This window comes from Cariama cristata, unplaced genomic scaffold (genome assembly GCF_000690535.1).
Source record: "Cariama cristata isolate BGI_N322 unplaced genomic scaffold, ASM69053v1 scaffold1387, whole genome shotgun sequence".
NCBI classification, from domain to species: Eukaryota; Metazoa; Chordata; class Aves; order Cariamiformes; family Cariamidae; genus Cariama; species Cariama cristata.
This window is the reverse complement of record NW_009624767.1, coordinates 222353-236826: the sequence shown is the minus strand read 5'-3', so window position 1 is coordinate 236826 and position 14474 is coordinate 222353. Positions and strand designations below refer to the sequence as shown.

Sequence of the window (14474 nt, the reverse complement as noted above, 5' to 3'; positions counted from 1 at the left end):
ACTGTTGGCTATTTGTGACACATCAGAGTTCGGGACAGGTGAAACATCCTACTCAAGGTGAGGAAATAACATTCTGATATTACTAGAGGTTGATAAAGAAGCACTGTTGATGTTGTTTTTTGCCCCAAGAATTCCCATCTGGATTCCTAAGGTTGTTTAGGTGGTGGTTTTAATCTAAAGAGATGAATTCCCATGAAACAGACTGGAAGTCGAGTTTGGTGCTTTATTGGTACCAGATATCTACTTTGCAGTGTTGGCGTGCAGTAGAGCTGGATCGTCACTTACCACCCAGGGCTTGCTGCAGAAGTTGTAGATGGAGTAGAGGGAGTTGACCGTGTGGATACCACCGTACTGGAGGCCGATGATGAGGCTGCGGAAGTCCTCTCCCAGTGCCATGCTGTAGGCATGCTGCCGGATCAGGACAAAGTCGGGCTTGAATGACCTGGAAGAGATGAGGGGAATGAAGTTTTATTTTCAAACACTCAGCAGCACTTCTAGCCTCTCCCTCTTTCTTCTTCATACTTCCCCTTTTCATTAATGCATATTGCTCTTTTTTTCAGCCTCTCGTCATGGGTTGCTTGCGTTAGAAGGTAACAAACCAAGCAAAAAACTCTAGTCATTAAAAAAAAGGAAAAATCCAACATAGCTGCAAGTGTGAGTGTGTAGAAACAGGCCAAAGAGATTTGCTGCAGTTTCCATGTCACTCAGGCATGCACAGGAACAAGCCACAAGCGGAGCCAAGGGTCATAAATTCACTGGTGGGGGGATTCTCTTTTCTTTCTAAAAGCTTGGCCATATTTGGCAAGCTCATTGCAATGTGCAACGCAGATGAGGGAGCAAGTTTGTTTCCTGACGACTGAACTCGATATTGAAGCAATGCCTAGTGGGTGGGAAGATCACGAGGGATTTCAAAAAGCTATCGTACACATCCATACGCTGACACACATTCCCCCTTTAATCAGTTTACTACATGTGCAGCACATCCCAGACTCTTATGGCTATGAGTCAACAAGTAAAGGGCAGGCATGGTAATGTAATTAATCAAATGAGCAGAGCCCCTCATCCAGTGCTGTGACTCATGGCGTGGACTTCCAGAATATTATTTAGCAAGACCAGAGCTGGGACTCCTATGGTCCAACAGCAGCAGCTCTCAGCAAACGCACAGAAAAGTGGGGCCCTTTCTAGGTAAGCCAACAAGCAACAGATTATCTTTCAAATAGCCAGATTTCGCTCCTTGCTGATGCTGTATCTTCAGAGCCATTCAGGAATCTCTGGAAACAGCAGCTGGAAAGAAACTGTTCCCAAAGTGAAGCTCAGCAGTTCATTCTCAAAGGCATGGAAGGGGCTTTTCCACTGAAACAGGGGGTTATTTTATACTTTAACAGAGGTTGCATCAAGGACATTTCCATGCTGTATTGAAGTTTTTCACAGAAATGAGCTCTGTAACCAGGTCCCATTACCTCACTACCCTCGAACATTTTCCTTGCTAAGAGACTATAATTTCTATCCTTTGGATGTATGAGCTGGAAATACTTTGGGTTTATAGCCCCTATTTATATTTCCATCATTCTGGCAGGGAAATCTGAGATGGTGACTCTGGGCCAGACTGTGGCAACAAGCACTGTATACAAAACCCAGCGCAGCTTGGTTGTTTTAAAGCTGTTCATTTTGTTTGTTGGCCCTGGGCTTTTGTTATCGCCTGAGACATGGTAAGGAACATGCTCTGCTTTTGTGATGCAAGAGGCCAAGCTTTGGAAATGTTGTGATTCCCTCCCATGGAGTATTTTTAAACCCAGGCGTGTTCCCTAATGTACTTGGCACCAAAGGTGGTGCTTTCCTCCAGCAGCGAGATGCATAATGAGCATTGGGAGGGTTGCGCTATCACTGTGCAGCTGATTTATGGACCTCCCTGGTGTCGGTGGGGTGAGGCAAGAAGTGACCCCCTGCTGAGAAACGGCAAGCGAATACAAATCTTGGAAAGCTTGGGCTGCTCCATTCTGCTGGACGTACCATGTAGAAAGTACCTCAGAGGCATGCACAGGTCCTCAGGAAGGATTATTCAGCTTCCTAGGACCAGGACTCGATATCGGCACTGAGTTACTAAACAGTTGTGGTGCTTGGAGGGGCAGGAGCTTCAGGCGTGTCCGTGTCCCTCCTTCATTCAGCTTTCTGAGCGTATGAAGAAGAAAATGGTCCCTGTTACGGCTCAAGTCTTTCCCCAGACTTGACTTAGGGAACAGCACTTACCGGGGCTGCACAGTAGTGGTCCAGAGCGTTGCTCTGGTCTCCCCAGAGGAAGCGGCAGTATTTGTCCTTGAACATCTTCCCCAACACCCCGGGGTGGGGATGTGGTGCTGTGGTTGGGAGGAAGCATGCAAACGAGCGTGGCCAGTTGTGGGGGAGGACACACGGCGGCTGGGAAACTGCCTTCAGTGGCTTTACTTCTGCCAGCCAAAAGTTTAGAAAAAAAGCTCTTGTCTTTTCAGATCCTGGCAAAGGAAGATTTTCTCAACTTAGAAGATGGACACAAGAATACAGAATTAATGTAGAAAAGCCTATTCTGAAACTCTGCATCAAGTAGGAAGGCAGGGCACTCTCTCATGCAGCAGATGAGGAGTGAATCTCTAAAGCGAAGGTGGACACTGAATCGCTGTTTTGAGCCGCAGGACAATGAAGATGTTCCCATGGATACTGAGAACAAGGCAGAGGAGTGCAGGGCCTGGGACTAGCTGCGAATAAACATCAGCTGGAGTAGCCCCAGAGTCTGCAAGATGTCTGTAACGGAGAAACAGAGACCAGTGGCAAACTGTGAGGCGAGGGGCTACGAAAGATAGTGGGCAGTAAAAGGGAAATAAATAGTCACGGTAGGAGTGGTAGTGTGAAAACTGAATAACTGGGGGTACTAGTGATCTGGGGAGAAAAGAGCTCAATTGCTTCACATGAGAATTCTTGCTTTTTTGGTAGAAGATTACCTTTGCAAGCTACTGCTCATTCCCAGAGTGTAAAGCTTAAGCTAACATAGTGAGCCTTGGATTTGGAATAGCTAGTAGCATAACTGTTTTCTTTGCTAGTTCAACCCAACCCAATAACATCTCCTATGTCAGAAAGTTGAGATCCTTGGCAGACAGACAGGTTAGGCAGAAGTCCCACATTTGAAACACCATTGCCAAAACCTTTGCATGAGCCAAACTCAGTAGCACCTACTGTGCTGAGGTCCTAAGCACTCGAGTTTAGCAGGACTCGGAGGGCTATAGCAGAAGTATATACCTTTCTTCTCTGCTAGATCTGTCCAGCCAGCATTTAGATGACCACAAGTGGTCTTGAATAAAACTGAACCAAGACACCCTGCTAAAGAGAGGTCGTGGGAATGGGTTTGGTCACAGAAGGAATACAGGAGAGCCCATTCAAACATTTAATGGACAGGGAGATGGGATAGGTAAATGGTACTAAAAGTAAACCACAGGTTTAAAACATGTCACTAATAAGCTGTGCTCTGCATGTTAGTGTGGTGCCCTTCCTGGCAGACACCTACCTGAAGCTGTGAATCTTCCTTAGCATGATAGCCAGATGGATGAAGCTTCCAGGAGAAAGCTGGAGCCCGTCTTTGGCCACAACCCTTTTACAGAAGCCCTTTCTCAGACCCCAAGAGCTCAGTTCTCATTTAGAGTTTGGTTCCTAGCACTACCTGGCAAAAATAAAGGCCACTAAAATGCATGTAACATGATCCTGGAGTGGCATAGAAGTACAAGAATCCTTTGTGGTTTTTTTTAAAAAAATAAATCCAGGAGACTGGAAAAAATTTATTTTCAGATTGAAATAGCTAGTGAGATTTCATTTTCCTCTAGAATCGAAAGGTGCTTTCCTTTCAGCTCGTGTCACCACAAGCGATGGCCTCTGCCACCCATGGCATGAGCCTTTCAGTGCTCCGAGTGGTGCACGACTGAACTGGCTGCCCCCCAGAATGAAGCAGACCCCACTGGTCCCTGTGGCTTTTCTCCCTTTGCAGTAGTTGCCTCCTTGTCCCAGATGCTAGCCAAGGCACACTGCAGCCATTCAACCTACCTCTTCTCCTGGCAATTGAGATTGACCAGCAATTACCAGAGTCAATCACCCATGGGTGATGACGAGTGTCTGGCTAGGAAGCTGCTAGCGCTGCCAGTCCTGAGCCTGGACTCTGATACTGCAGAGCAGGATGCTTATTTGCATTTAACAAACTCTTTTTTTCAACTTGTTCCAATGTGTTTTAGCAGTCTTTTTCTTTCTTAGTGGTAAAACTATACTTTAGAGACAAACCTAAGTGTAAAGCCTGTATCCAAAATACCTAATAGGAAGAGATCTGGCTGCAAAATGTAATTTCTTAGGTTGGACCCATCTGTCCTTAAATCTGTGGCAGCATTAGCTGTCTTGGAAATAGTTTTGTCAGAAATGAGGGCGTATAAAACAATTTAAGAGATTCCTGATGTTAAATATGTAAGTTAAACATCTCAGGAGCAGCAGTAGCTATTCTGGTGACCATGTGTCTAACTTCTGTAACTATGAGAAAAGAATCAGCTCTCAAAAGATAATCAATAACATTTCTCTGCAGAAAGCAGATCCCCAGCCTGCTTTGGGGTAGAGAAGATGATGACAGCAAATCCTGCTGGGAGATTTCATGCCTTAAAGAGATTTCCTATTTCTTATTCCTGCGTATAGCCATAACTCCGGAATGCTTCCTGGTCCTTCAGCTTTTCTCGCCGAAGTACAAAGACCTTCATGGACAAGAACAAAGAACACACAAGAACAGATTATGTTGTCAAAATACCTTTTAATGATCCCTTCCACTGTGAATAATCACCTGCAGCCAAAGGGTAGCCTGCCTTTATACTTTAGCACCAGGATGGGTTTAGAGAACTTTTTGCCCATGCTGTGGGAGAAGGATGGGCTCTCCTGCTCTCTTTCTTAAAGACTGCGAGTCTTACGGGACACTTCACCCTTCCTGTCAATAGAAAAAGATCATCCCTGGACACTGAAGATGCACATCCTCACTTCAGGTTCTGTCTACCTTCCATTATTGAAGAAGGCTTTATTCAGTTTTCTGACACTTCTCAGTGATCAACACATTTTGACTAAGTTCTCTTCCAAAGCCTTTCCTATCTGCTTGGCATGACACGGAAAGGAAGAAAAGTGCATAATTAAGCAATATGCTACAACAAGCTTTGCATTACTGGCAATTAATGGAACCCTCAGGCAAGCTTCTGAGGCACAAGTGCAAGCCGTAAGTGGCTTCAACTACCTGAGAAGTGCAATAATCCCTCCAACTACACAGTGCCTCAGGTGCCTGGGAGCTAACAGAAAATGGCATTTACAAACAGGAACAAGTTCTTTCTGTGCTCTACTTGGGTGTTAATAGTATTGCTAATACATTACTGAAAAGTGATATGAAATCTATGACATTTTCACCTATCACAATGTTAGATTTAACATTGTGTTGGATATCATAGTAAAATAGGAAATTTGCTAAGAAAAAAATCTCATTTCAGTCAAAACCTCATGTCATATTTTCCACAGGAAGAAGTAAGCCCTGCTGAAGTTATTCAAAGAAACAAAGAATGTGATTACTTGTATGAATAAGGTAATGCAGAGCTGGGTTTAGAGAAACAAGAAAGCAACATAGAATAAAGAATGACCTCTCTTTAACAGACTGGAGGATAGGAGTACGGGGGTCTTTTGAGACACATTGATAGGGAATGGCTGGGGAAAAAACATGGGATGTGGGGGAGATGAGTGTAGCTAAAGCAACAGGAACCAGGAATCATGGTTGCAGTAGGACCAGTACCACTACATGCAGACGAGGACACCCTGGAAGATGCTCTGGTTTGCTTCTCAGCCACAGACCAACGGTCAACGAGCCATAAAATCGCATGCCACACACTGCCTGAACTGTACTGTGGCAGTCTGCTACGTCTGCCATATATTTTACTTGTAAAGTGATCAACCTTGACCAGGAAAAGCATGTGGACCTGGACAATGCCTCAAAGTAGTAACAACTACACCTGTCAACAGCAGCTTGCCTTCAAAATGCTTGTGATCCAAAGCTTTTACAGAAGATGATCCGAATACTTTTCAACATCACAGAATAAAGTCATAGAGTAATTTAGGTCAGAGAGGATCTTTGGAAATCATCTGGCCCAACATCCTGCTCATTGCAGGGCTAACTTTAAAGTGACATTAGGTTGATCAGGGTCTTGTCCAGCCAAAGTCTGAATATTCCCAAGGATGCAGATCCCCTAGCCTTTCTGGATACTTGTTCCAGTATTTGACCACCCTCACTGTGGAAATTTTTTTAAAAAAATGTATTTAATTAGAATTTCACCTGCTGCAACTTGTGGCTGTTTTTTTTTCTTTTCCTTTCACTGCACACCTTCAACAAGAGTCTGCCTTAATTTTCTCTACACCCTGATGGCTGATGGCTGTAGGTGGATCCCCCTCAGTCTCCTCTCACAGACTGAACAAAACCATCTCTCAGTCTCTCCTTGGATGCCTTTAGTCCTGTTCAGTGAGCTTGGTGGCCCTTCATGCAACTCGTTCCAGTTTCTCAATGCCTTTTTTGTACTGGGAATCTCACAGCTGAAGACAGTACTCCAGATGTGAACAGTGTCTCGTTAGCTACACACTTGCTAATACCACCCAGTGAGCCATAGGGCTTCTTCCCTGCAAGGGCACACAGGACCCCCAGGTCCTTTTGTGCAGAGCTGTTTTCTCTCCAGCTGCCCCCCTGAGCAGTACTGGGATTATTCCTCCCTCACCACAAGACTTTGCAATTGTCCTTATTGAACTCCGTGAGGTTCATGTTGGCCCATTTCCCCAGCTGTTGAGGTCTCTGAATGGCAGCTCTTCCCTCTGGCATATCTATTGCTCTCCACCCCACAACTTGTTGCCACCCATAAACTTGTTGAGGCTGCACTCTGTTCCAGTATATAGTCGTTAATGAAGACCCACCTTAACTGGTACAGTGCAGGTGCAGCAGGACTTGGCCCTTCACTTCTCTGTTTGCTATTCCCCGGAAGAAGCCTTAGTAAAAACCCAAGTAGAAAGGAGATAAATTAAGGCAGGATTGGGGGAGGAAAAAAAAAAAAAAATCCGATCAAGACTGAAACAATCTACAACAGTCTTTAATCATTCTTGCATTCAGTCCAGGATTAACTAATTAATGAGTGCTCTAGGCCCTGGCAGCGCATTTCTTATTGGAAAGAATTACTGTAAATGCGAAAAGGGCCAGGGAGTAGTTTAGTCTCTGAGATGCTCCCCATCCTGGTCTGCTCAGAGTGACTTTTGCTTTCTGGCAGCTGCCTGCACGCCAAATGTTTTCCCAATAACTGTCAGCATCCTGCCTGCACGTCGGCTGGGCGCCAGCTGCTGGGGAGGTGAAGGGCGACATAATTCATCTGGGAGATCAGTAAACCCCAAAGGGAGAAGCAGGCCTCCAAGCAGCTGTTTAGCAGCAGGAGCTGAGGTGGAAGCAACTGAGAATAAATACATAAATAAGCAGACCCCAACTTCTTCTCTTTTTTAGCTCTTGCTCAAAAAAAGAGGAGGAGGACAGGCAGGTGAGGAGCGGGGAGATGTTAGTGAAAGACGATGGTAAATCATCCCCCATGAGGGAATAATTTCTCAGTTTATAAATGTTTACTGGAGGTGTTAAATTGCTTCATGGGTAACTGCAGCCTGCCAGGGTCTACCCTGTTTGACACCTTGTCCCAGCCCATTGTCCCTGCAGGGTATTTCGGTAAGGGAAGTGCTCATTTGGCATGTCGGTGTTTTGCCTAAAGTGCACTTTCAAAAGCTTACATGCTGTTACACACACTTCTCCATTACATTTACAGATTGCCATGCCATCAGTACAAAACTATTGCCCAAGTGTTGCTCAGTGTTAAATATATTGCACGTATTGTACTATACCATGTGGCACATTCTGTAAGACTTGGGAGAACCGTGTGCTCACATATTTTTCCATCTGGCTTCTAGAAACCTAAGCTCTCCCAATCAGTTTCTCCCATTTTTTCTCCCATCTGCATCTTTGCAGAGATTTTCAGAATTTTGGTTTGGCAGCAACAAAAAAGTAGAAAAAGATACTCTAAAATAGACCCCAATTAGATCAAGAGTTAAATTTAAAAAGGCAGGGACTAGACAGAGCCTAGGGTTCCTCTTTGACAGAAGCTTCCTGGAAGACGAGAAGATGGAAAGTGACCTACTGCCTACCACTATGTCCTACATCAGTGTCCAGGGACAGTAGCTACTCCCATGACCTCCTTGGATATTGTCCCTATAGAAGAACTGCAAGAAACCACCAACTCTTGAGAATGAATAGTCCTCGAGATACAAGAAAATATCCATCTTCTAGAAATGTGCAGCGTCAGTGTGGTGAGAAACGTGGCCTCTGTAGGTTAGAAAAACCACACACTTCTTTCAGGGAGCAGCTTGTCAATGGCCCTGTGGGGTGGGTGAACCTACTGGGATGGGAAAAAATGCGGTGGGCAGAGGACAGTGTCCTCATTGGACTTTAAAGAGTCTTGCATCCTGGAGCAGGCAGATCTTTTTTAGCCACAGTACACATCTTCTGGGGTCTGCAAGCTCTGAATAGTGGGAAAACAACCTGCTGCTGGGCTGGCCAGTTTCTTCCCTGATCCTCCCAAGTAAAAGGATTTGCTTCCTCATGCTATCATTGTACTGCAGCTTGCAGATCCTGGTCTATTTGGGATGGCGATTCAACAGGCTGCCAACCTGTTATCAGAGCGCAGAACATAGGAGAAGCACTGAATCAGCTGGAACCATCAGGAAAGTCAGTGTTAATTAAAGGAATGAATGGGCTTGTATGGAGGAATCAGAGCATTAACTGACCCCACCACAGCTGTGAGTGACAAGGGCATATCATCCAGGGTGAGTGGGGTGAGAGATGCACCTTCTTATACAGACCAGCCAAATTCAGGCAGCGTCTGTAGGACTAAACACCTCTTCACGGCAGAGATCCTTCCCCACAGCAAGGCTTTGTCCATGGCACTCAGCTCCTCTTTGCTTCGCTGTCAGTTTTGTCACCCCTCCCCACTTGTGAGGGCCATTGCTCCACAGAGGGTCCTCCCCATTCCAGACCCTGGGCATCTCCTGGTCCATCAGCTGTTGTCTGCACTGCGGTATTACAGTGAGTCTGCATACCACGCTGTAAGTGCTATGGCTACCATTGTGGTAGGTCCCATGCAGACACACAAAAATGTGCTTTCTCCCCTGGATGATCATCCCCAATGGCAAAAAAGCCAGCTCCACAGGGAGACAGGAGATGAGAGCAGTCTGGTGCATGATTAATTTATATCCTTAAAAGTCTGAAATGCTCCCAAAGACATAAGTATTCCCCATGTAAGAAAGCTGTCCAGATTTTCAACATATCCCTGCCTTATTCCCACATCTACTGGAATTAATAGCTGAAGGCTTGTAAAGCCCAAAAGGCAAACACAAGACTGCATTTAATCTAATGCAGAGGCTGAGATCATAGTTTGGGAGTCTAAGTGGTGTTGTCAGAAGCAAAGACAGCCCAAATTCTCATTTATGCTAAGACACTTTTATAATATCCTGGAAGCATAAATGCACCTCAAAGTCGGTGCAGTGCCAGCACTGACGGCCTCTTTGCACTGTGGAAACATTGGTATGAAGGACCTTTCAGAGAAATGAAGACAAGTGAAAAATGAAAATCCCATTCCTTACATCTAAGCCCAGTACAGGTGACATAGCCCAAGAGCTTTCTAAGGTAAATTAGACTCCAGACAGTTCGCTCTGTCTCTGTGTGTGTGTAGACCTGTGCAAAAGGAAGTTGTGCATGCACTGGAAGGAGGATGAAGAATGCACCCAAGTGTTTTAAAGGCAGGCATCAGCCCACGCTTTTTTTTTCACACCGCTTAGTAGTCCAGCCATGGCACCCAGAAATGACTCCATTTCTGTTGAAGGGGTTGCTGTGTCTAAGTTGGTGAGGGATTCTTTGGGATGAGTAAGTGCCACCTCCTGCTTCCCATATTTAACTTTTCACTGGGGAAGCTCTGGTGCCAATTTTACCCAAAGAAGTGTTGGGGGAACAAGGACCACAGTGTGGGAGATTCCATCCCACCGACCCTGGCTGAGCCCAGTGCTGCTCCCGGTGCCCACCTCATCCCCCTGCACTGTCCTCAGTCAGGGCACGTGTTACAGGGCACTGACATAGGAAAGTGCTTGTGAGAGACTGCACGAGATACTCCATGGCCAGTTCTTTTTCTTCTAAGTCTGAAGAAAATGTGCTGAATAGGCCGATGGAGCCGTCGCATACCACAGTGGAACTGGCACAGAAAAAACACATGCAGTTTTTTAGATTTGTTAGATGATAGGTAGTCTCTCTCTCCAGTAGCACATTTCACTGAGACTATCAAATCCTTCACCCCATCCTACAGATGTGCAGGACTTAGTAGCTAAAAAAGAGGAGGCGAAGACCCAGAATTTTGTTACTGTAAAATTATATTCTAGGAGCCACACTTTTTTTAAAGATCAGGCAAGCAAAATAATGCCTGGCTTTGGTTATGATGTTTGCTAACATACTTGTAGCTACTTGTTTCAAGCTACACAAGCTAGTAGTCGTGGAGGTCTGTATACTTCCAGTTCCTTGCTCTCTTTAATTGACAATAATGCTTCTAAAGCTCCCTTTTTAAAAAAATTTGCCTGAGGCAAGTGGTAAGTGTAGGGCTTCAAGGACTGTTATACCTTCTTGTTAGGGGATTTATCTTCCAGGTAAAAGAACCACAATTCTTTCCTGACGCAGTTCAAATCAGTTGGCATAGGGTCTAAAAGAATGCCTTTACTCCAAGGTGTCAGAAAGGATGAAGGGATCAGGGAAGACAGAGCTTTGATTTAAACCTTCAATAGGATGTCCCCAGTTTGAAGAAAGAACTAGGAGATCTGCTGCAAAATGACAGAATTTAATAGGATAATAGATTGTTAGATAGTTTATAAGTTACCATGATTTCAAACTGGAAGGAATAGCCCAGTGCTTGCTTTATTATTATTACTATTACTATTATTGTGGTTGTTGTTATAAACAGTTTTTATTGCATTGATTTAAAATCCACTACTCTCTAGTATATTCACTGTCTTTTGACTAAACTGCCATGCTCTGCTGCCTTTACTTTGAAGAGGAGTGGCTCCTGCAAGGGGGGAATCCCAAATGTGCCTGTTTTAGCAAGATACTGTCCTATTTCCTTCCTGTAACTTGTCAGTGGATTTCCAAGGACTTCGGGTATTCAAAACCCATGATGAGTATTATACCTCACCATCGAGAAACATTCTGACTTGTGACTGAATATTTTGCTTAATGATTAACAGAGGCTTAATAAGTGATGGAAAAAAGATGTCATCATCATCAGGGCTGGTGCACACACGTGTGAGTTGAAGCTGTCACACGTGGCTGGGCACCCCGAGGGTGTCTGTGGCCAGGCAGGACATGGATGCGGGCAAGATGAGGGGACTTGGAGGGAGTGGGAAGCAAGTTGCACCCAGGTGGAGGGTCTGAGGGGCCTCCGCACAGCTCAGTAGCAGTATGCTCTGTAATTCACCTTCTAAACCAAAGAAGAGTTTTTATTTCTGTAACGTCTGTTGGTAGGAGTGGCTGTGGAAGTGGGCTGGCCTGAGCTCTTAAACTCGCTGAGCTGGTAGGGATAGGGGCACATCACCACAGGCTGTAAATAAACGCTTGTAAGGAGTATAACAAACCATGGACAACACATGCCATATAAAGTGGGTATCCAGACAAGTATGTATTTGCCAAAGCCACTTCCCACCACACAAATGCATGTGTCCTTAAACATGCATAGATGAAAACAAAAAAGCTGAACTAATACCGTTCATAAAAACATGCCTTTTCATATATAAATATCCACACAAAAAGGCTAGCTGTCATACCTGTATATTTACTGCAAGCAGAAACATGAACACCATGCCCCAGACACTCTTGTGAAATAAATTTTGTCTTCAGTTTCAGTTTAATAGCTCATGATCTTTCTGCCAGATGTATGAGTGGCTTTGGGAGGAAAGGCACGGGCAGGAAAATGAAGATGTGATCAACCTAGGAAATGGTTCTTGGGAAACCTTCCAGCATCATGAGCAGGCGAACACAAGAGCGCATTAGCACGGCGGACCGTCTGATGGATGCTCCAGTGGCTGGTTCACAGGACATACGCTTTGTTTCACTGAGAAACAGACATTTGTGGGATGAGAGAAAGCAAATGGATATAACAGACTCAACCTTAAAAGTTTTTAGCAAAGGCTCGTGAAATTGTACCAAAGAACGAATGGAGACTTGTGGATGTATTAAGAGCTATCAAGACCTGAAATGAATTGATGGACCACAGTCATAGCTAATTGACAGTGACAAGTGTTGCTTTGCACTGTTTGGACTGGAAATGACATCTTGAGAAATTAAACTGAGGCCAGCAAGCTCAGAATCACCATTTTTCAGCTGTTCTAATATTCCCTTTCAAAAACATCCCTGCCTGCTGTATTATCTGTCTCTATTTCTGAACTAGAATCAAACAGAAAAAAGCATTGATTAAATGTGTGAACAGTATCAAACTCGGAGATGCTGTATACACCAAAAAGTGCAAAAGAATTGTACAAAAAGAAGTAGGTTGGCTAGAAAAATGGATTGGGAATAGCAATGAGATTTCAACATGAACAAAAAGAAAAGCTATTGTATCAAAGATGAAATGTAGAGTTAGAAGTTGTAATGGCAGAAACTCTTAAAGATGTAGGCTTGGGAAAAAAAGGGTGAAAGGTGATACCAGGGCTATGTAAAGAGAGGTGTTTATCCATCATACACAGATGTGACAGCTTACATATTGCTGTTTATATAGCACCAGTAAGAATGCATCCAACATTAACTCTCAATTGCAGGCACTCTAGTGGCAGAAAGAAGGGGAGCAATGCTGTTAGAAAGTGAGTTGGGTGCGTGATTAGGGAAGCGTTGCTCAGGAAAAGTCTCCTTGCAGTGACTGCGATTATGAAGCAATGCTAGTAGGGACAGAAATTCCCATCAGAGATATGGTACTACCTCTGAGATATACCGCAGGGCAAGGTTGGAGCCTTGGGAATCTCTGGCAAAGAAGGTGATATTTCAGGAGCAAATCAGGCCGCAAGGATCAGGATCATTGAAAGGCTTTGTGGGTATTGCAAGAGTAGTCCACCAGGATCAGGACTGAACATAGGCTAATGAATGCAAGTCACTGTTTACAGTGGAGGTTAGTTGACACAGAAGGAGAGAAAAATCAAGGGAAAGGAAGATCCATCGCCCCTTTTATTGGGAGTCCTGAGGCTAAAAAGAACCTGAAACGGAGGCATTTGTGGTTGCATGAAGGGTCTAGACTGGAAACAATGACTGTATGGCATAATGTGCAACTGAGACCTGATACAAAACCACCAGTTTTTGTCAGTCTTTCCACCGCTTCCAGGAAACCTTCAAGTCATCAGAACAGCGCTGCCCTTGTTCAGATACCGGTCAGAGCCTGAGGTCATCCTGCTTGCCCCAATATTGCTCCAGAAATCTCGATTTTTCCAGACAAACTGGTGCTCCTCACCTTACCACCTTGGTGCCGTTCCTCATGACCTGCATGTCCACCATGCAACCGCCCGTGACGTAGGCAGCCAGGTTCAGCTCGGAGAACTCAGCCTGGAGCGGAGCAAAAGGACAGAGCGTTACTCGAGGGCAGCAGAGACACAAACACAGACGCTGAATTGTCTTCAGTTGGAATGTGCCTTTCCTGCTTTTTTTTTTTTCTTTTTTTTTTTAAATTTTATTTTCCATGAGGAAATGGGAGATCCAATTACAGCTGATTTGCCCTCTAGAGACTGCAGAAGTATTTACGGCTCCCACACTTGGGGTGTACAAGTATACAGGATTAGGTTTATTGCAGTAATAAGTACTGAAGGAATTAAGAACGAGCAAGCTGAAAAATGCATACAGGAAAGAAGAATAATAATAAAAAGAGGTAAGGTCATTTGAATTCAAATTCCCAGTTTCCACTTGGAAACATCCATTTAGAATTATGTCTGAGTCGGCTGCTGTGCCACTGGCCAGCTATAAACCTAATACAAAAGATTTAAGCCTAAACAGCTAAATAGCTAAAAAGCCTTATTATGCTGCAGGAAGGTGATAAGCAGAGAAACCCACTTGATGCCTTTACTTATTAAGCTTTTAACTATTAAAGGGTTAGCAAAGCTGGGTGGGCTATTAACACTACTACTCAATTATTAAAACACTTTGTATTTTAAAAGCGGTGTGACTTGGAAAGGTTGGTAAGGAATATTTAAGCTATGGAGGAGAAAAAGGCAATGTGCACGGGGGCAATTATGACTGCAGTGGGTGTCAGTGAAGGTTAAGACACAAATCAGAGCGATTAACTGGGCAGGAGGTGTGATAATCCTCTTGTGGCCAC

The 14474-nt window shown here is 44.5% G+C and overlaps 1 protein-coding gene across 1 annotated transcript in view; it reads right to left on the bottom strand.

Moving 5' to 3' along the window:
* Positions 1–285: 285 nt before the first annotated feature.
* LOC104164070 (synapsin-3-like) overlaps positions 286–14474 on the bottom strand; it is a gene marked incomplete at its 3' end in the record, with an annotated part of 39308 nt that continues 25119 nt past the window's right edge. Inside the window, exons 3-4 of the mRNA XM_009703289.1 lie at positions 13617–13708; positions 286–442 (exon numbers count right to left, since the gene is read on the bottom strand). Of these exons, the coding sequence (XP_009701591.1) occupies positions 286–442; positions 13617–13708 (249 nt within the window). The remainder of the gene's footprint in view (positions 443–13616; positions 13709–14474) is intronic.